The 22,745-nt window shown below is 38.7% G+C and overlaps 1 protein-coding gene and 3 non-coding genes across 5 annotated transcripts; 2 read left to right on the plus strand and 2 right to left on the minus strand.

Annotated features, from left to right (window-relative positions):
* The first annotated feature begins 742 nt into the window (after positions 1 to 742).
* LOC106874274 (uncharacterized) lies at positions 743 to 15,490 on the plus strand. Of its 2 annotated transcripts, none has more exons than XM_014921941.3 (13): positions 743 to 919; positions 3,158 to 3,348; positions 4,172 to 4,271; positions 5,131 to 6,726; positions 7,053 to 7,156; positions 8,113 to 8,200; positions 8,728 to 8,813; positions 9,916 to 9,978; positions 10,656 to 10,747; positions 11,850 to 11,923; positions 13,074 to 13,305; positions 14,084 to 14,186; positions 15,023 to 15,490. In XM_014921941.3, exons 2-13 carry the CDS (start codon positions 3,179 to 3,181, stop codon positions 15,234 to 15,236), a joined length of 2,922 nt encoding a protein of 973 aa, XP_014777427.1. In that variant the 5' UTR covers positions 743 to 919; positions 3,158 to 3,178; the 3' UTR covers positions 15,237 to 15,490. The 2 variants fall into 2 exon arrangements, with proteins under 2 accessions (XP_014777427.1, XP_014777428.1); XM_014921942.3 differs by having other exon boundaries at positions 3,161 to 3,348.
* Positions 15,491 to 17,836: 2,346 nt separating this feature from the next.
* Trnan-guu (transfer RNA asparagine (anticodon GUU)) lies at positions 17,837 to 17,910 on the plus strand. The gene has a single exon. It is a non-coding gene; the product is annotated as a tRNA-Asn (tRNA).
* A 1,415-nt stretch (positions 17,911 to 19,325) lies between these two features.
* Positions 19,326 to 19,398, minus strand: Trnaf-gaa (transfer RNA phenylalanine (anticodon GAA)). The gene has a single exon. It is a non-coding gene; the product is annotated as a tRNA-Phe (tRNA).
* A 1,476-nt stretch (positions 19,399 to 20,874) lies between these two features.
* On the minus strand, positions 20,875 to 20,947 carry Trnaf-gaa (transfer RNA phenylalanine (anticodon GAA)). Its single transcript has one exon. It is a non-coding gene; the product is annotated as a tRNA-Phe (tRNA).
* Between the last annotated feature and the right edge of the window lie 1,798 nt (positions 20,948 to 22,745).

Below are 22,745 nucleotides of genomic sequence, written 5' to 3' on the forward strand. Positions count from 1 at the left end.
CAACAGGCAGAAAAGAATCTAAAACAGCATGCGACGGAATTTTTTTTTATTAAAGTTTAAAATGTTTTTTTCTTTCCATTTTTCCTCTAATATTAATTCACGAGTGAGGATTTCGTTTTCAGCAACAATAAGATGTTGTGCAGCCGGTCTTCCACGAGGCATTTTCGATTTCTCATAAGAAACTATGATATTCAATCACGTGTGTGATTTACATATAAACAGTTAACGTCAATCAAATCACGTGATTTATTTATAAACAAAGTAGTACGGATAATACGGGTAAGACGTTCAGTTATTTCCCTTGTATTTTATTTACTTTTTTAACCTCTCGAAACTGGAAGATTACCCCTAAGCGGAACATTTTAATATTAAGAAATTATTTTGACTCGAATTTGTTAAGAAAAAGGAGAAAGAGAGAGAGAGAGAGTGTGTGTGTGAAAGAAAGAGTAAGAGAGAAAATGAAAGAGAAGGTAAGAGAGTGAAAGAAAGAATAAAAGAGAAAAAGAAAAGAGGGGTGTGAGAGCGTAAAAGAGAAAAGAAAAGATAGAATAAGAAAGAGAGACAAAGGGAGAGGGATAAAACACGGAGTGAGGGTAAGAGATAGAATAAGAGTGAGGTAGAGAGAGAGTAAGAGTAAAAATAAAAGAAAGAGAGAAAGTGAATAATAGAAAGAAAGAGTGTAAGAGAGAGAGGGGGAGGGGGAGAGTATTGAGCGGTTTATTGCTGACTTCCGGTAAATGTTGAGTTGAACGGAAGTGCGCGAGATTCAAACGCTGGAGTGTCAAAGTTAAAGAAAAACTGTTTCATCAGCGATTCGTTAATTAATTAATTAACAATCTGGATTAATTGAGTGTCGATTGCTGTTGTTGTGGTGGTGACAGTAATTGTAGTTGTTCTTATTGTTGTTGTACATCAAACGGTAAGTTGACGAAAGATTTGAGTAAATAACAGAAGCCCCCCCCCCTTCTCTCTTTTTCTCTCGTTTCAGGAATTTTTTATCGGAAAGAAATAATATTAAGATCACCGAAAGAAAGAAATAATAAAGTTAAGATCATCTTCCAGCGGGATAAAAAGAAACTGATTAACATTGTTCGTTTGTGTTGACGAAGGAAATAAGATTTAAGAACATGTTTGATCGGTTTAAGACGAGAGAAATATATTCGATACGATTCAGATGAATCTTAAGATTGCGATGTGTGAAGCAAAAAATGTTGGTTGAAGCCAACATTTCATCCTCTCCACGTCTCTCAGCTGTCGGGTCTTCGATGTTCCACTGGATCAAGAATGGAAGAACCGAGAAGTCGATGTCGGTTCGCGATGACATTTGACATCGAAAACAATCTGCGAAATCCTGATAACTTGCTACAAAGACATACACACGGATAATGACCGCTGTGGTCATTGGAGGTGTATGTAAATCAACATACATAAATGTATATATATATATATATATAAGCACATGCAAATATATCTGTGTGTGTGTACACAGATATATAACAAATAGTGAGGGATTATCAATCTGGGCAAAATACTTGGCAAGTTCTCTGTTGGCACACCAGGGTAACGCTATTATTCAGATTAGTGAAGAACTCTGGGTAATCTTGTGGCAGGGTCCAAGGCGATGGTTCGTCACAATTCTATATTGTAAACCCGTGCATGGCAACAACCTTGGCAGGGTTACTTTATACCTAACAATATTATGTGTATGTCTGTATCCCAGAAACAGCTGGAAGACTTTGAATTTTTTTTTTTCCCCAATAATAATAATGTATATAAATTGAGATGTTTGCCTTGCCTTAACGTTTGTTGTCCTCTTTAACAATTATATATATTATATAAGCCTAAAGCTTATGGCAATCACCGTGCAAGGACAAAGGAAAATGGTTTAATAAAGGAGCATTTTCCTTAGTCGTTGCATGGTGATTGTCATAAGCTTCAGGCTTATTTAAAATACCATTATTATTATTTACAAGATAGTAAAACACTGCACATACAAAAACTATCTTGCTAGTTAGCCTTCCTTTGATATTGCTGCACCTCTTATGTGTCCATAGCTTACACTGGGTACATCTTATAGAGTTTCTACCTACTCATTTTCTACAGGTTGAGCAGGGCTATCTACCTGAAGGGGTTTGTGGTTTGTCTACCTTCCTACTTATTAGGACTTTGGTTTTAGCTACGTTGACTCTAAGGCCCTTTGATTCTAGTCCCTGCTTCCACACCTGAAACTTCTCCTCTAGTTCTGATAGTGACTCAGCAATTAGTGCAAGGTTATCAGCATAGAGGAGCTCCTAGGGGCATCCTGTCTTGAATTCCTCTGTTATAGCCTGGAGGACTATGATAAATAGGAGGGGGCTGAGGACTGAACCTTGGTGGACCCCTACCTCTACCCAGAATTCTTCACTGTACTCGTTGCCAACCCTCACCTTACTGACAACATCCCTATCCCTGTACATGTCTCGCACAGCTCTCACTAACCATTCATCTATCCCTAGTTACCTCATTGACCACCAGATAAGGGAGCGGGGGACTCTGTCAAAAGCTTTCTCCATGTCAATGAAAGCCAGGTACAGAGGTTTATCCTTAGCTAGGTATTTCTCCTGCAGCTGTCTTACCAGAAATATGGCATCAGTGGTGCTTTTCCCTCACACGAATCCAAACTACATCTCATCTAAACTGACTCTCTCCTCATTAGTTGGGCTATGACCCTCTCCGTGACTTTCATTACCTGATCAAACAACTTGATACCTCTGTAATTATTTGTATCTAATGCATCACCTTTACCTTTGTAGCAGTTGACTATGGTTCTGCTACACCAGTCATTGGGTATGACTCCTTCGTGTATCATCTGGTTAAACTATACGCGTGACCAGGCTATAGCTGACACTGCCAGATATATATATATATATAGATATATATATATATATGATATTTACCATGTGAACTACAATGAAAAAAATATGAGAGAGATATGGTGTACAATTTTTTTTGTGCAGAGGTTCCTTGAGACATGTAATTTTAAAGGTTACGCAAGGGTAAAACGGGCTTTTTTATGGATATGGTAGGTCCCACTCCTCACCTTTCAACTACTAAACATTGACATGCTTTCAGCACTTCTCCTCTATCTGATGTGTATATTATTTATCTTTGTTTCTAGCAGTGACCATTCCATGACTTCATGGAGAGTAAAAAGGAGAAAGTTGTGAAAACCTATGGCAGACACAGGTCCCGTGTGATTAGGACCGACGTCTGGGAAGATAATGTAAAGAAAACTAAACAGACTCTGTTTAGTGGTTCCAATAGCCTCACTCCAGATGAAGATTTTGTAACAACCAGGAAAGCAAACTTGTGAGTATCTTTGATGGTGATGTTCCCTGCCTCCACCTCTTTTTGAAATGGTTTTTTTTATATTCTACAACTTGGAAACTGTTGATTGATAATAACTGGGAGGGGATTTTTCGAGACCCTCCCAGTGGTTAGCAATTGTTCTTTAGTGCTAAACAAATGAGTGAGACATTTCTCCTCTGTATAAGATGCTTGTCTGTGCCAGGTGTTGTCCCTTGAAGATCTTGTCAAGTTATTGAGCTCATCATATACTGCAGAGCCATAGGTATTGCTGAAACGACTGCTGTGGCTCTTAAAATCAAGGTTTAAATGTTGTTCTGAATCCTATACCATATCGTTTGTTTTACTTGTCTCTCTCTCCAGTAAGGGGTTTCTATCTCTGCTCACCCTGTGCTGTCGATTTATTTTGCATTCTGCCTTCTTGACAAAGTTTGACCCAAGATGGAAACGAAACCCTGTTAAAAGATGGAAATGTTGTCAGCTAACCCTAAGTGACACCTTAATCTAACTTGGATATTTAGAAGCCATCAAACCAGTCTTACCTGTTTTGACCGGATATTCTCTGCAATGGTCCCATCTCAGACTTTTCACCTTTCCTCTGCAGCATCCTGACCTTCTCTTAAGGTTTCTCTCTTTATTCCAATCACTACAACTTTGGCCCCTGATGCACACCACACCCACTGCAGCCCTGTAGTTACTGTTTGTGGCTTTGTGGTCCCTAGCCATCCCTTTGTTCTACCAAAAACTGTTAAGAATGCAAGCATGAGGTAACTTAAAATTTCTTTTCCAATTAATGTTTGTTTTACATTTTTTTTTTTTTGTCCAGGAAAAAAAGAAAGGCAAAGAAATCAAAACCCGAACATGAAAAAGAGAATAGATGCTACAAAGAGAAGAGAAGAAATGAGGAGAAATTATTTTTTGATAAAGTAAGGATGTTAGCATTTGATCCTTTGATGTCAGAATTGGATCTAGCTTTTAAAGAACGTGTCACCTGATTCTTTCATGTTAAACTGATTGTTTTTGGTAGAATGTCCAATGCTTATGTCTGCATAAGTCTGCCATTAGTTATTCTTTGGTGATATGGTCGAATTTACTGCTAAACTGTGTTTCAGAATAGAACCCCCTGGTCCATATTTTCTCTGCTCAGGGGTACCTGCCATATCATCTGAAACTTAAATTTTAAGACTAGCATTATATCCAGAGAGACATTTCTCTCTCTCTCTCTCTCCCTTCTTATACCATAAAGCACTGAACCCCTTAAATAGGGTAACGGCTGAGAAGATATTTATTTTTATACTGTTATTGATTAATTATTTCTTCATATGCATTGCCAGTTTTGATTTGCAATATTGCAAATTTCCTCCTCTTCCCTCCATTTCACAACAAATTCTCACAACATCAGGCTATAAAGCAAACCACTCACTTATTATTCTGGCTGTGATAATAGTTTTAAGTGGTTTTTTTTCCAATTATAACAGTTGTCAACCCCTGAATGTTCAGCCTTAGAATCTATTTTATCATTCATTGGTGAAAACAGTGTAAACTTTTCCAAAGTCCTTGGCAAGAAACCTCTCATTGTAACTTCATCGTTATTATTAATTAATTAAATAATTAGCTTATATCAAAGAACCTTATTAACTGTGACTTGTGTATTTCACTGGTTGTAGAGAGTCTGCATAGACATTACCCTTTCCTCCACACCAAACTGAATGACCAGCCTTGGACATTGTTTAATTCTAGTCATTATTTAACTTTAATTATATATATATTTTTTATTTATTTCAGGATTTTGTATCCAGTTTCTCTGATTCTTTCAAAGGATCTTCTCCAAGAAATATCAAACATTTACCAAAATCAACCAAGAAAATTGTTCCTCCATCAACTCGTAAAAAAAGACTTCCCAACTGGACAAAGCTGAAGACATGTTCCCCTGATTTATTCAAAGAATCGAATGAGAAAAGTGTTTCGATGCACTTCAGTGATTTTGACAACTATGAATTGTGCATCTCTGAGTCACCAATTGCAGCTAATCCATATGCAGAAAATTTCCCCAGAGTTACTCGTCTGACAACTAACAGTTCTGATCAATTGTCTGAGACAAATGATTCCAATTATTTCTTGAGAAATAAACAACATGAAGAAGCACGAGATGATGTGTTTGTTGGCACCCGAGCGAAAAAGACAAAAATTACCACCAGTACTCCTTCATATTTACCTGTAGTCAGGCTGGAGCATAGCGCTGAAATTGAGGAGCATCTTAATAATTTAAGAAACACTAGCAGAGAAAATGGATCATTTCTAAATAGTTACAGAGATGAAAGCTTAGAGCGAAATCTCGAAAATGCTGCTAATTCTAGCAGTATGTTTTCATCTTCAATGAGAAGTGGACGCCATCCTACTTCTTCTCCTCGACACAGCCAAAAAAATAATAATTGCAAAGACAATAGTAATAGCAGCGGCAACTCTGCCGAGGCTTACTCTAGTGCCAAGAGTAGTCCTTTTGATTGTGTTGTTCAGTTGAAAAAACTCGATGCTGGAGTTGAACAATTGTTAAGTGCAGAAAGCTACATCAGCTGTGAGGATTATACTCCGAGTTTGTTTGAGAACAGTTTTACTGACAGGAAATCTAGACGAGACAAACTCTTGAGAAAGAAGCAATTGTCTTTGCTGTTGAGTTCTTGTGCTCATTGCTCACTGGATCAGCCATGTGGAAACGATTGTGCCTACATGAAATACATAGTGAGTTCAAGGCCCATCTTTGACCTCCTCACTGACGTTAGGGATAATAGTGACCCTTGTCTCAATTCAGGTGAATTTGATTCCTCTGCAGAACGGATTGAGGCTCATAGCCTTGGGAGAAGATCAAAGTGGCAGGACGGTGATGATGTGTTCCCTAATGTAAGTATTGAGCATATAAATAGCCTTCTGGAGATTGTGTCGTTGTCTAGTGATGAGGCGGCGTCAGAAAAGGATGACGTCAGCATGGAGAACAGTGGAGATTTGTCACTAAATGACATAAGAGAAGAAGAGGAGGAGGAAGATGAAGAAGAAATTTGTTCAGAACTTGGCTCATCAGATTCCTCAGCCTCTGCAATACATTCTGAGAACCAAAAGAAACAGCATTTCCAATCAAATATTGTACAGCGCAGTCCTTATGAAACTCGTGGCAGTAAAATAAACAGCAAACTGGAAAATGGTTCCAGACAAACTGTGATAAAAGCAGATCTATCTGAGGAGGACTACGATGATGACGATGATGACGATGATGATGATGATGATGATGGTAATAACAGTGATGATTCTGGCCATGTCGCTGACACTGAACATTCCATTTCCCATTTATCCAACAGTCAGCTGACTCCAAGTAGGAAGAGCTTATTGGTAAGTTTTTTTATTTAGTATTATGAATTGTTGTTTTGTCATCATCTTTTATTTAGTGTCGACAAAATATATACCAGTCATATACTGGAGTAGTTGGAGGTGGTGTGGTGGTGGGGGGTGTTCACCTGACAGGCTAACACCACTCCCTTCATGTAAAAAAGCACCCAATATACTTTGGGAAGAGCAACCAGCAGCAGAAACCTGCCAAAACAGACGATGGAATCTTTATCTGTGTGTCTCTTCCTCCCTCTCTCTCTCATAAATAAATAAATAAATAACATGTCCTGTTGTTACCCACCTCTCACCTCTGTCACATTTGTCACCAGGTCATCCTGTCACCCATCAAGTGTCCACTTTCTCCAAAATCCAAAATATTGAAGCAGTGCCAACAGGATCGATTTATTTCATTCACTGACTGCATCGAACCAGAGTAAGTCTTTTTTTGATTGATTGTTTCTTTTTAATTAGATTTAATTAGTTATCAAATAATTGTCATTATGAAATAGGCACACGTATGACTAAGATGGTTTGGAAGTTTGTTTCTCTGTCACATGGTTTCAGGGTCAATTCCACTGTACAGTACCTTGAACAAGTGTCTTCTGCTTCTAGCTCCGGCCAACCAATGCTTTGTGTGAATTTCAGAGAAGGAAACTGTATGAAGCCTGGAGTGTGTGCGCACACGTGTGTATGTGATGCATATGTCTGTCTGTGTGTATGTCAATGTGTCTATGAATGCGTAAATTCTTTTGTTTTGCATGTAAAAGTGTTGAGCTACAAATGGTGAAGATTGTTGACAGTTCTCTAGCATCAGACTATTTGAAAGAGCTCTGTGCCTTAGAAGACATGTCAAAGAAAGAATTCCTTATCTGAAAAACAGGCAAGAGTTACTTTCAGGAAGAGTATCTGGCTATAAAACAATGCTTCAATAATGTGTATGCTTCTAACCCATGCTGGCATAGAAAAATGGAACATCCAACAACACACCAAAGTGCCCATACCAGTGAATACTAGTGATATATTGGAGCCAATTGATTCTATGCCTCAGAAATAATTATTATAAACGATTATCTTTGTGTCATATAAATAAATCCTCCGTTTGTTTTGTTAGACCAGCAAAGCACCAGATTAGATGTTTTATACTCTTCAATTAGATTATTTCAGTTGTAAGTCAGCTCTGTACTTCATTCCATCAGGAGCTTAATAAAATAAGGATTTGGTCCTGGGGTGCCTTTAACAGGATCAGGCAACTCAACATCAGTCTTTGAAACCCTAAAAAGCAGTCATGGGTGCTGTTCTCCCCTCTTCTGATCCATTGTAAAAAAGGTGATGGATGGTCAGCTTCCCATCTGTCCTTCCAGGCTTTGAGTATTTTTCATTCTGTTGCAGTGTTATGCAGAAATGTGTGAAGATTGGTGAAGGTGTGTATGGAGAAGTTTTCCGAACAACTAAACATAAAAAGTCTGTGGCACTAAAAGTAAGTAACAGCTTTCTTTTTGTTTTTTTTGTTTTGTTTTTTTGTTTTTTTTTATGTTGTGCTTGAGAAAAAGACCCATCAAGCCAATTGAAATCATAGTTATGGCAGATACTGGTGTCACGCATCAGGCATCCATGCCGGTGGTGCGTAACAGCACCCATTACACTCTTGGAGTGGTTGGCATTGATTAGGAAAGGCATCCAGCCATAGAAACCATGCCAAAACAGACTGGAGACTCGTGCAGCCCCTCAGCTTGCCAACCCATGATGATGATAGTGGTGGCAGTGTCGGCAGTGATTATCATTAGAAGTAAAGAGTCATCCATAAAGAGATTTTGTTCCAACCATCCTGTTTTTACAAACATTAAAAAGCAGCCCTAAAACAACAACAATGCCCACTTCCTCTATAATTTTGGGGGTTGTTGTTTTTTTTTATTCTCTTTGATATTCTTCTTTTATTGCAACGATAATTCCATTGAAGATCAGAATTCCTAACGTTTATCTGGATTATGTTTTCTTCTTCTTCAGATCATTCCAATTGAAGGTACCTTTAATGTTAATGATTGTGCACAGAAAACCTTTGGGGAGATGTTGCCAGAAATTGTGATCTCACAGTAAGTTTGCTTTTTTTTTTTTTATTATTATTATTGAGTGAAAGGGCAGTGCATGCCATCAAAGGGACACTGGGGTACGAATATATGAAGTCCAATATACCCATCATGACTACCCATCTGATAAGGGTACACCAGGCACATGCATCACAACCACATGTGTGCGACATGGTGACCTCATATCAAGATAAACAACGCATGACCTCGCAGGTGGGGCCCAGTTAGAATTTTCTTCAGGTGAAGTGGCCCATCCCGCTCAAAAGGTCCCTGAATAAGGGTTGTTTAAGGATGTTGAATGAGACACCCATGTTTCCAGAGACGAAGTATCCAAACCCCAAAGAATTCCTCTCAATACATGGCTATGATGCTCCCCCACTGCTATTATTATTATTATTATTATTATTAAGGCATTGAGTTGGCAGAATTGTTAGCATGCTGGACAAAATGCTTAGCAGCATTTCGTCCATCTTCACGTTCCGAGGTCAACTTTACCTTTCATCCTTTCAGGGTCAATAAATTTAGTACCAGTGAAACACTAGGGTTGATGTAACCTCATATCAAGATTTACAGCGCATGACCTTACAGGCCTTGTTTCCTATGTCTGGTCAGGTGATCGTACTGGATCATTGCATCCCACATGATTTTGCAATTCTCATTCTCGGTGACTCCTGGGGTTTGCTCATACCTCATCTTTGTTCTTTGTAGGCCGTGATTTCTACAGAGATCACAACGGATCATTCTTGCCACATTGTCATGGCATCTTTTGTATTTGCGTTTTGCCAATTTTGGGCATTCACTAACAATGTGCCATACCGTTTCACCCCTCTCGCCATACATTCTGCATTTCTTGCTATCGGTAGTGCTGTCTATTCTGCATTTCATATAGTTGATCCTTGATGCTTGTTCTTTAGCTGCTCATATGAGTGCTTTTGTCTCTATCTTCAGGTCACTCTTCATCCATAGCCATTGGTACTCTGTATCTGTGTTGGCGTTCACATCTCTTGCAAACTGATCATACATTTCTCTCTCCTTATATAATAGTAGTAGTAGTAGCAGTAGTAGTAGTAGTATTCATTGCATAACTATGACTGTTTTGTTTCAACAGAGAACTCAGTGAATTACAGTTTGGTGTTGAGGACCAGACAAGAAATTTCATCTCCGTGAACAAGTAAGTCTCTCTCTCTCTCTCTCTCTCTCTCTCTCTCTCTCTCCCTCCCTCTCTCTCTCTCTCTGTTGTGCTTTAGCTTTGGAAATGGCTATTGACTGCTGTGATCTGCCTTAGCTAATGAAAACATGGGTGTTGGTATGGAGGCAGGCACACAATGGCGTTGGGTAAACTCTAGAGACATTGGTAAAGATAGATCATGGAGGTATATGATGGAATTGGTAAAAACTGAACCCAGCTTCTGTCCTGCGAAGCTATGTGCTGCTGCTGCTTTAACAATAATAATGTGTTAGTCCTCTGGATTATGAGTTGACTATGTATTCTTTGATATTGCCATGGTCAGCCATGGAATCTTATGCCAGAATTGGTTTAACAATTTTAGATTTTGAAGCCAACTCCAAAACTTTACTGTGTAGTCGACACGTGAACATACGTGGACAACGTTTGGATTTGTTGTGATGTCACAGTGAAATCAGCTGAAAAAGGTGGGGTAGCCAATGTTACTACATGGTGGACTGACTTTATACTGAGAGGAGATTGTCCAACAACTCAGCTGTCCAAGGATTACATACATCAGAACCAATAGCTGCTTATCTTCTGCCGTTATCACCGCAACCACTATTAAGCTTTATAAAAAAACATGTCCTATACTTCTACAATCTCTTTCACTTTCCTTACAGTGTAAGCTGTGTGAAAGGGAAATACCCAGCGCAATTACTGAAACAATGGGATATATTCCACAAGAATAAACAATCTGATAACGACAGACCAGGTCAGTATATTTCATCTTGCTTCTAGTCTCTGGAGAATGTCTATAAAAGGCAAATAGTTTTATATAATTATGTTTTAGTGATTGTAGTAATTATGAACGTCACTGTTTGTAATATTTCTGCCTATGGAGAGAAACATTGGTGCACGTGTGGCTATATGGTCGACAAGTTTGTTTCCCAACCATGTGGTTTGGGGTGCAGTACCACTGCATGCCGCCTTAGGCAACTGCCTTTTCTACTCTTGCAGCACTGGGTCTCCCAAAGCCTTGTGTGTGGATTTGATTGACGGAGGTTGTAGGAGGCCTATCATATATAGACATATCTGTATTTGTGTGTTTCTGTCTCCTTCTTTTGAAATCACATCATTATTGTAAACGAGTGTCACTGTTATACAAGCAGTGTCATTCATTTCCAGTCTTCCGTGAAAACATGTCTGGTCCCGGGGAAATATTACCCTTTCTTGGAAACAAGCGAGGGTTGGCAAGAGGAAGGCAATCAGACCATAGAAATCCTGCTTCAATAAACTGTCAGATCCATAAAATGATGATGATGATACTGATGATGATGATGGCCTATGTAGTGTCACCAACATCCTGAGGTGTCTTCAGCAGTGATGGAAAATTTAGTAAAAAGAGAAAAGAAAGGAAAATAGTGAAGTCTCGTCTTAAAAAGCATTTGATGAAGTTTGTAAAATAACTTTGGAGGAGCTTCCTGCTTGAGACATCAACATTTACCTCCTTATGGAACTGGGAGGGACCATGTTTTATAAACTTTATTCTAAATGACTCAGTATTGTTAGCTGTAAATAGATACCACATTAATTATAGTGTCTCACTTATGTTAATTTTGATGTAAGCAAAAATGAAAATAATTGTATCAAATATAAGATGTTGTAATTAGTAATGACAAGCAATTGTTAACCTGTGAAATAGAAATTACCATGATATGTCATTTAATTCTGTATAAGGGGACAACAGTGTTGTGGTAATGGAAGCAGAATATTTCACTTTGGTCAGGTTTGTGTGTCACTGACTTCACTGTTAACCAATTTTCTGGAAGGAAATACAAGGAAATGCTATTAATTTTCTTTGACTTTATTTCTAGATATATTCTCAGCTGATCAACTGTTTGTGGTGTTTGAGTTTGGAGATGGTGGTTCCACATTGGAAGATTTCAAGGTAACTTTATTACTATTTTGATTAGAATCATTTCAAACTTCAGACCAATATGTCTTGTAATGTTTGTTCTGTTGGCTCTTTATATTTTCAATTCAGTTCCTATCAACGTTAACTTTGCGTTTTCATAAATCTGGAGTAGGGGGGGGGGGGATGAAAAAAAAGGGGAACCAATCAAGTAATCAGGTTTATACTATTTTCTAATCTCCTCCTCCTCCTCAAACTTCTTGGCCTTGTGTGTAAGTCTGAAACTTATTATTATTAAGAAAAAGTTAGCAAACTTGATGCCAGGCTCCTGTTCCGGTGGCACATAAAAAGCACCTCCACTACAGACTTGATCGATAAATATAATACCAGTCAAACATTAGGTTATGGTGTTATCGTCTTACTGTCCTTATTGCTAAAATCGCAACAATTATTATGTTATCATTGTTGAAACAAATAGAGTTATTTCCCTTAAACTGCGATGGCGGTTGTTTGTCATTACACGATCGTTTTTATAATTTATAACTAACGACTTATATCTTACGTGTCTGCTGTAACGATGTCTTCATAAGGATTAACTCTACACAGGGGACGTATTTAAGTAACTGTTCTGTCCTGAACGTTGATCAGGTAACGTTGATGTAGTCCCCACACATCCCTATAAACTGCTATTTGTGATGGCCAAATCTGATTAGTTCCAATACTAAAGATATAAACTAACATAACAACTGTGGCTAGGTTTGAACTTATAACCATTTAATCAGTTGTAAACCACCTTGATTTATGCACATAATGTGATGTAGCGAGATGTTGGACCCATGCAGCATGAAAATGTGATGATGTTAATGCGAGCAGTTGCGACAGCTCAGGGGTCTGAATGGTACCCTTTTTCCAATTCGAATTGCACGGGTGTTGTGTGTGCTTTTAAAAGTCTTTAGAACTACATAAACTAATGTGTCCTACTCTTTTTGAATGACAGAAATGTGATTTAATGGAGATTTAGTTATTATTTCTAGCAGGTGAGGCAGGACCATAAGGATTCCTGCAATGGGTCATAAGGGACCAATAGATTTATGTTTTTGTGAAAGATTCTTTCTGTCTTTGAACCTGTGTCTTCTGTAACAACCGCATTTAATAGTTTGGTTTCTGTTTGCTGTGATTCTTGTAGTTCAACAATTTGCGACAAGCCAAGAATATTCTCCTGCAAGTCATCTACAGTCTTGCTGTTGCTGAGTCGGCTCTCGAATTTGAACACCGTGACCTTCACTGGGGTAACGTATTAGTGCACCCGTGCCCAGATGACGTTGTTGATTTCTCTATAAAAGGGATCAAAATGTCTTTACCCTTGATGGGTATGGAGGCAAGCATCATTGATTTTACCTTGTCACGACTCAGTAAAGGTAAGTCAAAAGTCATCATCAAAACATTGAAATGTTTGAAACAATTTCTTAATTGTCTTAATTTCTATTTCAAAACCAAACAAATGCTTCTGACAGATAATTTTAATGCTGGTGCTCCAGTATGGCTGCAGTTTTCGAGCTGAAACAAGTAAATGAGTAAACAATGAAGGAGATCAGACACCACCTAGAAAAACGTACTCTACAAAATACTAATTTAAAAATCTATAAAATCTAAAAGAAAAGTTTATAATCTATAAAATATTAGATTAAAAATTTAATTCAGTTTAGTAAGTTTATTATTATTATTATTATTATCATTAAACCATGACATTTTATGTATTATACTAATAATAGCTTTCCTACACGTACAGATATTTCTACTTCATTCCTATTTTATTTTATTTATATTATTTAAATAGTAGGATACGTTTTTTGAATTTATAAGACCTGAAGAGTGACTACATTCTGAATGGAATTTATCGTGATCGATTTATTGTAAATTACACAGATTTTTTCTATTATGTGGCCACGAAACATGCATAGTCTATAATTCACTTTCTTTTTTATAAACTAAAGTGAATTAAATTTTTAATCTAATATTTTATAGATTTTATGGATTATAAACTTTTCTTTTAGGCTTATAGATTTTTAAATCAGTATTTTTCTTGATGGTGTCTGATCTCCTTCATTGTTTGGATTGCATCTTGATGGTTCTTCTCTAAATTATTAATTATATACATATATATATTATATCAATGTATTTTTATATTTATTCCAGATGGTTGTACCGTATTCTGTGATTTAGCTCCAGATGAAGATCTGTTCCAAGGAAGTGGAGATTACCAATTTCATGTCTATCGAATGATGAAGACTCAGACAGAGTAATATATTTTCTCTTTTCATTTAATAATTACCCTCATCACTAAATTTCTACGACTGATTCCTTCTCCCTTTCCTCTAGATGTAACTCCTTTACAACAAGAACCTGCTCTTCCCCATCTCTTTCTCTCATACTTTAACCCCCGTCTCCTAACAAAGGCCCCTCAGGTTTCCTAGTCTTTTGGGTTGCATGGTGATGTCAGTAGTGCCGATGGAATGGAAAAGCACCCAATACACACTGTAAAGTGTTTGCTGTTAGAAAGGGCATCCAGGCATAGAAATCATATAAAAACAGACACTGCATTGTACACCAGATAAGGGAGCAGAAGACCCGGTCAAAGGCTTTCTCCATGACAACAAAAGCCAAGTACAGAGGTTTGTTTTTGACTGAATACTTCTCCTGCAGTTTCTCCACCAGGAAGATGGCACCACCAATGCTTCTGGGTTCAGAACCAAACTGCATCTCATCCCATGGTGTGTGTGTGTGTGTCTACCATCACTGCTTGAAAGCTGGTGTTGTTTTGTTTACATCCCTCTAATTTAGCAGTTCAGCAAAAGAGACTCATAGAATTAGTACCAGGCTTTAAGAAATATGAGCACGTGTCAATTTGTTTACAAACCTTCAAGACAGTTCCATAGTATGGCCACAGTCCACTGACTGAAACAAGTAATGGATAAAACAAACAAAAAAAAAGATTATTTAATAAATAAATGGGGAAATATTTGATAATTTAATTCATTTTTTAATAATTTTAAAAAGTGACATTTCTTAAAACCAGTTTTTTATTTTGTTTTTTTCTAATTCTGTTTCCTATTTTCTGTAAATTTTATTTTCCAGGAACCAGTGGGATCGCTTTTGTCCACGCAACAATGTCTTTTGGATCCATTATCTTGCAGACAAGCTTCTGAATTGTAAAAAATATGAACAATGCACACGGAAAGATCGAGAGATTCTCCGAGGCTTACGACAATTTGTAAATGAAGCTACAGAATATAACTCTGCTGTGGATTTAGTTTTTTCTTGTGATTTTATCCAAATAACAGACGAGTGAAAACCAAAACTGGCTTCAGAAGGATTTCAGGATGTTTTTTTTTTTTTTGTTGAATAATTGTAGATTTAATTTATTTATGACATTTGAATGAACAAATTGTGAGAGAGGAAGAAGGAAATAAATTGTGTGTGAGTGAAAGTGAACAAGAGAAATATACTGTGGTGAGAGAGAGAGAGAGAGAGAGAGAGGGGGGGCATCAGTGTCATTCCAATTCTAGTAAAATCTGTATTTTGTAAATAAAATGATGAATGTATTGTTAGTTTTTTTTATAAATCTCACTGCAATGCCGATTTTAAGTTTGGCTTAATTAAAATATTGTAATTCAACTGTGATTAACTTCTCTGCTGACTCGGATCATGGCATTATTATCACTCTTAGTTCTGTTTCCATGACATTCTGATATTGTTGTCGCCTTTGGACGGTGCCAACCAAATGGCATTCGCTGCTCACTGGATACCATTGAAAGTTTCATGTAGATAACCATTCCACGTAGAACAAGACCAGGAATAGTTGAGAATCCATTGCATTTACCATTCCTGTTTCGTTGCTGTATGGTCTCATTGGGGAGCTAGCACATAATCACTTGACCCGCTAGAAACACCAGCCTAATCTGCCTCAAATCACTGTTTAAAAATAAAAAATGATACAGTGAATAATGTTCTGTATACAGGAAAAACGTGGATGGCCATGGCTGGAATGTGCTTGATCATAAGAGGTCATAAGTCTCCATGATTGGAGCTGACCTGTGGTTGAATTATAACAACTGTTACATAGTTGCTTGATATACCAGAAATAGCAACCAAATCTTAGTTGCTTGTAGTTTACTAAGCATCCTATAGTCCACTAGTAGCCTATAACTTACATAACAGTGTATGGTCCACTAACAGCTTATCGTCCATTTAGCTGCCTATCTATATATACTACACAAAATGTGTGTATATATATATATATGTGTGTGTGTGTATAAATATATATAGGACATGATCAACCACTATTCAATGTTGTTATACATTGCTCATCACACTGTGCTTTTGCATCATTTTAACTTCTGAATGGTTCCACTGCACCGGGTGGGCAAGTTGGCAAACATTCCCTCATGTGGGAAGGCTGGTCTATCACAAGTGGGACCCATTTACAGCTGACTGGACTGAAGCAACATGGTTTATTGGTAAGATGAGGAGGAGGTATAGGAAGCAGTACAAGTTTTTGATTAACTTTGATGAAGCAGACAAAAGAACTAAGACATTCCAACTGTGACCATCCTATCTTATTTTCATGCATAGTGTATTGAGAATTACATAATTTGATGTGCTCTTCCTATTTATCATATGGCACTAGGGTGATATGAGGGAGATATTGCTGTTATTTTTAACAGGCTAAACTGTCATATATAAGCTTACTGACTTTAAACAGTATAAGTGGTGGTGGTGGTGGTGGTGGTGGTGGTGGCAGCAGCACAGCCGTTGTTGCTTTTAGGCACCTGTTGGAATTATCTTTTCAAGTCCAATTCTCTAAGAATCCGCTCTGAACAATCATTCCCAGCATCTCTTCCTCCAAGAAGAAACATTCTTTATGGCAAATAAAAGCAAAGTTTCACGACATAGGAGTGATCTTTTTTCTTTTTATCCATTGTTAAAGTAAAAATTCTGTCACGAAATTAGTGATGCTACTAAAAGTCATTGAGAAAGGCATGAACATCACAAATTCTCAATACGCTTCTCCGTGTTTCTTTTCGTGTTTACAGAATAGATCCCTGTTTAGGTGGCGAGCTGGCAGAATCGTTAGCACGCCGGGAGAAGTGCTTAGTGGTATTTCGTCCGTCGCTACGTTCTGAGTTCAAATTCCGCCGAGGTCCACTCTGCCTTTCACTCTTTTGGTGTCGATAAATTAAGTACCAGTTGCGTACTGGAGTCCATCTAATCGACTGGCCCCCTCTCCCCAAAAATTTCAGGCCTGGTACCTATAGTAGAATTAAGACTAGATCCTGGTCCGATTCCCGGTTGGCACTTACATGCTAGAAACAGCAGCCAAATCTTCCTCAAATCATATGGCACTGTCTTTAAAGAAAAGCATCAACATCGAAACCCCGCCTTTTGACTCTAAAAACTCATTTAATCTGCCAGTGAAAGAAACCGTGGTTGTTTCGCTCCCAATTAACTGATCGATAAGGCCTTGTATTAAAGGCATTCTGACCGTGACCATCCTGTCTATGGAAGAGAATTTAAGAGTACATAATCAAATATGTGTCAGTCCTTTTTTTAAGGTAAGTGATGTGCGAGGGAGGTTCGGCTGCTATAACCTCCGTAATTACTTCTACGTCACATGTGCAACTGTTTAAATAACAAGCTAATCTAATTAACAGCGGATCTGGTGAAATGTGTTAACCTCGGGCCATACAAGTACCGATGCTGTGCCGCTCGCTTATAATCAATTGTATAATCAGTTTACAGTAAATAGATTTCTTCTCTCTTGTGACGAAGACCTTCCGCACGTGGTTGGTGTAATTTGAGGCGAAACTCAGCCGACAGTTATTTCCCTTCAATCATTGCAGCTAACAAATCACAGATACAAGAGAGTAAATTTATGCGTATGACATCCGTGTCTCTGTGGCGCAATCGGTTAGCGCGTTCGGCTGTTAACCGAAAGGTTGGTGGTTCGAGCCCACCCAGGGACGTGGACTATTTTTTGTGTTTGATTATCGTTATCAATAACAGGACAAATTATAAATACCTTAAAGTTGGAAGAGTATTATACTGAAAGGTTACGGGACACTAAATTAGTTTCGTTTTATGACTTTTACATCTTGTTTCTGTTTATAGCGCGTGTATGTGTGGGTGTGTGCATGTAAATTGTTTCAGATGTAGAACTGCAGCCATTTTGGCGCACCGCTTTAATTTGTTAAAAAGTTTTAGAGTGTTTTTGCTCATGCCTTCAAAGGTGATGTCTTTGGAAGCTGACCGTATCCACCAGTTCGTGCAGTAAAATTCTCTCCAACGACGAAGTTTGAAACATGCTCCTCCAGGATTTTCCATTCGTATAATGATAACATATTTCTGTCTTGGCCAAGCTGGAGCATCGCCTTGAATAATTTTAGTCGAACGAATCAAAAACAGTAGCTGAAGATGTGTGTAGATCAGACATTGTTTTCTGTGAAGCGGAGAATACAGAAAGTTTGCCCTATCGTTAAGTCGGAAAGATTAATCAGCAGGAATCGAGTCTATTAAATCTTTTAAATTACTATCATAGTGATACAAAATATATCTAACCACTAACTGACGGTAACTGATGGTAAGTAAAGATTATTTGTCAACCTAATGTGGCAGTCCCGTTTGGGACGAATGCTACTGTTGTTTAGCCGTAGGAGACATCGTCTCCAGCTGGCTACACGACACACGATCTGTATTTTTTATACAGTAAGTAACCGACCACTAATTTGATACTAAATAACTAGAAAGAAAAAAACTAACCAAATATCCATCATTAAATGCAGTTCGGCTGCTCTAGATCTGAGGAGAGTTCGATAATATCGATTGAATGAAATCTGATTTTGAGTGAGATTTAAAGTTCTTGCGTGTGGCAGCACGTGGATTGTAATGTGGCTGACTAAGGAACCGCGAAACAGACAAGAAAAGGCACGACATTGATTTCAACTTGAAACAGAGAAACGTTAAGTGATGAAAACGACAGAATTTGAATAATGAGAAGAGAAGATAATCTCAAGGAACAGGAATTCCCTGGAATTGAGAGGACGTCGTGAAAGAAATGACTGTCCTTTTCTTCCAGCGACAAGAGGACAATTCTAGACACAAGTTTCCGACTGAAGAGCCATCATCAGCACAGCGGCTCTCGTGACTAAGACATACAAATAGTAGAGAGCATTTAAGGTGTGGAATAATTTGGACGTCAGTTTGGTGTGGGCAGCGGTAAGTTGAAGACAAAATACTGCGGTCCAGTCTACATTTTGATATTCTATCAAAGAGTAAAAAGTTAAACATAAACAAGTACGCATACATTTAGAATGTCCAGTAAAAAGAAGGAGATTCAAAATTATAATCTCGTTACGAAGAAATTAATAACGAGTGAACTCACTGCCGAAACCCGGGATCGAACCAGGGACCTTTAGATCTTCAGTCTAACGCTCTCCCACCTGAGCTATTTCGGCCAGTCGGTTCAGGAAGCATATTCAAATATACTGATTACTATTAATCACAGTGGTAATTTTGTTGAATTGTTAGTTTGACTGTCTGTCTGTCTGTCTGTCTCTCTCTCTCTCTCTCTCTCTCTCTCTCTCTCTCTCTCTCCCTCTCTCTCTCTCCCTCTCTCTCTCTTTCTCCACGTGGTTGGTCTAGCTGCTAGAAACAGTAGCCAGACCTCTCTTTAAACTTCTGAAATGAAAGAAGTGTCACGTTAGATAATGTAGTTGTATTCACCGTTAAATCGACAGGATAGTCACGGCAGGAATAGCCTTGATGAGAAGTTAGCTCGAACAAAATAGCTTTTGAATCCCCAACACCTTTACAACTTACGCAAGGAATTATTTTAATTTATTAATTAAACAATGACTACGTATATCATTACAGCCATTCTTTCTTTCTCTCTCTTTATGTGTGTGTGTGTGTGTACGGTAAACTTCCGTACAATCTCCATCCGCCAAATTCTAGCCTCTGTGCCTTCTGGTAGGTTCGAACACCGAGCCACGTGGATGCAAAACGAACATGTTAACCACGCAGCCACAACTGTCCCTCAAGGCCCGTCTAATGGGAAAGTTTTTCTCATCAGAATTTTGTTGAGAATTGATTTTCGAGGCTCAACATGAACCCACCGCCGCCGCCATCGTCACCACCGCCACCACCGCTACCACCCTATCATAACAAATCAGTTTCTTGTTTTCTGGTCGTCAATCTTATTAATGCACAAACTTTTCCCATTGATTTAAGAAGTAATGACAAAGATAAATGCTCAGTTGTCTCTGTGGCGCAATCGGTTAGCGCGTTCGGCTGTTAACCGAAAGGTTGGTGGTTCAAGCCCACCCAGGGACGATTTATCTAAATTTTTTTTAAAGATATTTTAATATCACGTGGGTCATGAGTTCGAACCACACCAAAGCTACACTTCGCATTCCATTCGCATATGACGTCACGTATCTAAATTTTTTAAAGTAAAGGTTTCGTAGATTCTCTCTACCTCCTCCTCCTGTCGAGTGACCATGTAGCGGTTCTCTGGCTCGGTTTCTAATAAGAATGATAATCCTTTCTACAAGGCCTGGAACTTGAGGAGAGAAAGCATGGGCACACTGGGCAGATACCCATGTGCCAAACGGTGTGGGGGCCCAATTCTGATCTGTGTATGCGGTGGGCTGCTGTCAGTAAATAACTATCAGAAGGCTCTGCGCATTAGTTTGATGGGGTAGTGGATTAGTTCGACCCCTGTGTTCGACTAGCGATTATTTTATCGATACCGAACCGATGAATGGTAAAGTCGTCTTCGGCAGCATTTGAACTCAAAACGTAAGGATCCACAACAAATGCCACAAAGCATTTTCTCTTTACATAACATTTGAACCCTTTTTGACATGCATAAAAATAGTTGATCTTGTTTAAGAAAAGGAGGATTAAAAGAAAACATAGTAAGTGTCAAATGCCGAAACCCGGGATCGAACCAGGGACCTTTAGATCTTCAGTCTAACGCTCTCCCAACTGAGCTATTTCGGCTTACAGGGTACAGTTTTCTCTATTTAACTACTGATTACTTTTTAATGGTATTGAATGTTAAATTACATCGTTATAGAGACATTAATTGAGCGAAGAGGATATGAACAAAGAAGAAGAGAGTGTCAAATGGGTCGTGAGATCAAACTGCACCAATGCTGCTCTTCACATCTCATCTTTCTATGACGTCACTTTTATTGCTTTGCATCGAAGTCTAGAATTTCTCAGTAAGAATCTTCTAAACTCTCTGTCTTTACCCCCGTCCCCCCACCACATTCTTTTTGTTTAGAGAATTCCCAGTGTTTGTAAATACGTGGTTGAGTTGGTGTTGGTTGAAGTGTCGATGCATACACCCAAGTGTGAGCCTCGCTTCACATAAGAATCCCGTATGTATGAATGTATGTGGGGAACCTCAGCACAATATCCGTCCAGCAAGTTCTTCTCTCAAAAGGCTATGTTAGAAGGCAGTTGCCCATCGTGTCTCACAGTGGGTTCGAACATGGAACCACGTGGTCGCAATGCGAACTTTTTAACCACACAGCCACACCTGTACCAAAGGCTGTCAAACTGAAGTGTTTTTCACATCAACATATTTCCTTCACCGTCTTAAACCACCACCACCACCTATCATCCCCCACTTATCGTAACAGTCACAAACGTATCAGTTTCTTGTTCCCTGAACCCAAACTTCTCCATTGATTTAAGAAGTAATGACAAAAGTTGCTGTGTCGATGTCTCTGTGGCGCAATCGGTTAGCGCGTTCGGCTGTTAACCGAAAGGTTGGTGGTTCAAGCCCACCCAGGGACGATTTATTTCTTCTTTTTTTTTAAAGAAAAAATTTAACTTTTGAAATGATCCTGGGTTCATAATAATAATGGTTTCAAATTTCGGTACAAAGCCAGCAATTTCAGGGAAAAGGGTAGATCGATTATATCGGCCCCACTGCTCAACTGGTCCTTCTTTATTGATATGAAGAATGGATAATAAAAGAAAGTTTTTAAAAACTGAGGTAGAAGGCCCCACCTAAACCATCATACTTTCCTCTTCTTCACAGCAGAGAAATATCTAAAAAAAATAAATAAAGTGGGGGCTTGTCAGATCGCCTCCATGTCCCAGCAGATTTTTAAAAAATGGGAAAATGCGTTGCCCCGGAGGATGACAAAGGAGATGTGCTGGTTTCACGGGGCTCGCACTTGCGGACAGCGATCTCTGCCCCGAAAGGGATGAACAGGGATATGATCCAGGGGCCGAGAACGCTGGAGGTCTCTACTGCAACAGGCTCGGCCATAAACTTGTCAGAGAGCGAGTAGTTCTTTTTTTGCTTCACTGTAAACCCTATGTTGTGGCACCTAGCCAGTTTTGGCTTCCTACATATTGATGCGCCTAGATTCTAACGAACCCTATTACTAATCTATCTCTCTATCTGTCTATCTATACACATATATACATACGCGCGCGCGCATGAACACCTACGCACGCACACACACACACACACACACACACACACACAAACATGCAGCTCACACTGGCAAATATATATTAATACGTGTACGGAAAGTTGTGTAGGTGTATGCAGATGTGTCTGGCAGTATCTCAGAGAACTGAGTTCAAATTCCTGTGTGGTTCACTTTGCCTGCCATCGTATTAAGGTCTATAATGCGCACCCCCCGCTCCCCGCCCACCGCCATCCGTTCAAATAACCTCAGTAATATTCTGGGTCGATGTAACTAACTGCTTTCATCTACTTCTATAATTGGTGCGCTGCCAATGTCAGGAACCGAAATATGTTAACACGCGCAAA

Source organism: Octopus bimaculoides, chromosome 18 (assembly GCF_046866305.1).
Source record: "Octopus bimaculoides isolate indiv1 chromosome 18, ASM4686630v1, whole genome shotgun sequence".
NCBI classification, from domain to species: domain Eukaryota; kingdom Metazoa; phylum Mollusca; class Cephalopoda; order Octopoda; family Octopodidae; genus Octopus; species Octopus bimaculoides.

Coding starts and splice junctions, on each gene's coding strand:
- LOC106874274 (XM_014921941.3), top strand. CDS start 3,179: ATGGAGAGTAAAAAGGAGAAAGTTGTGAAAACCTATGGCAGACACAGG. Junction 7,157..8,112: donor ACTGACTGCATCGAACCAGA/GTAAGTCTTTTT, acceptor ATTCTGTTGCAG/TGTTATGCAGAAATGTGTGA. Junction 11,924..13,073: donor CCACATTGGAAGATTTCAAG/GTAACTTTATTA, acceptor TGATTCTTGTAG/TTCAACAATTTGCGACAAGC.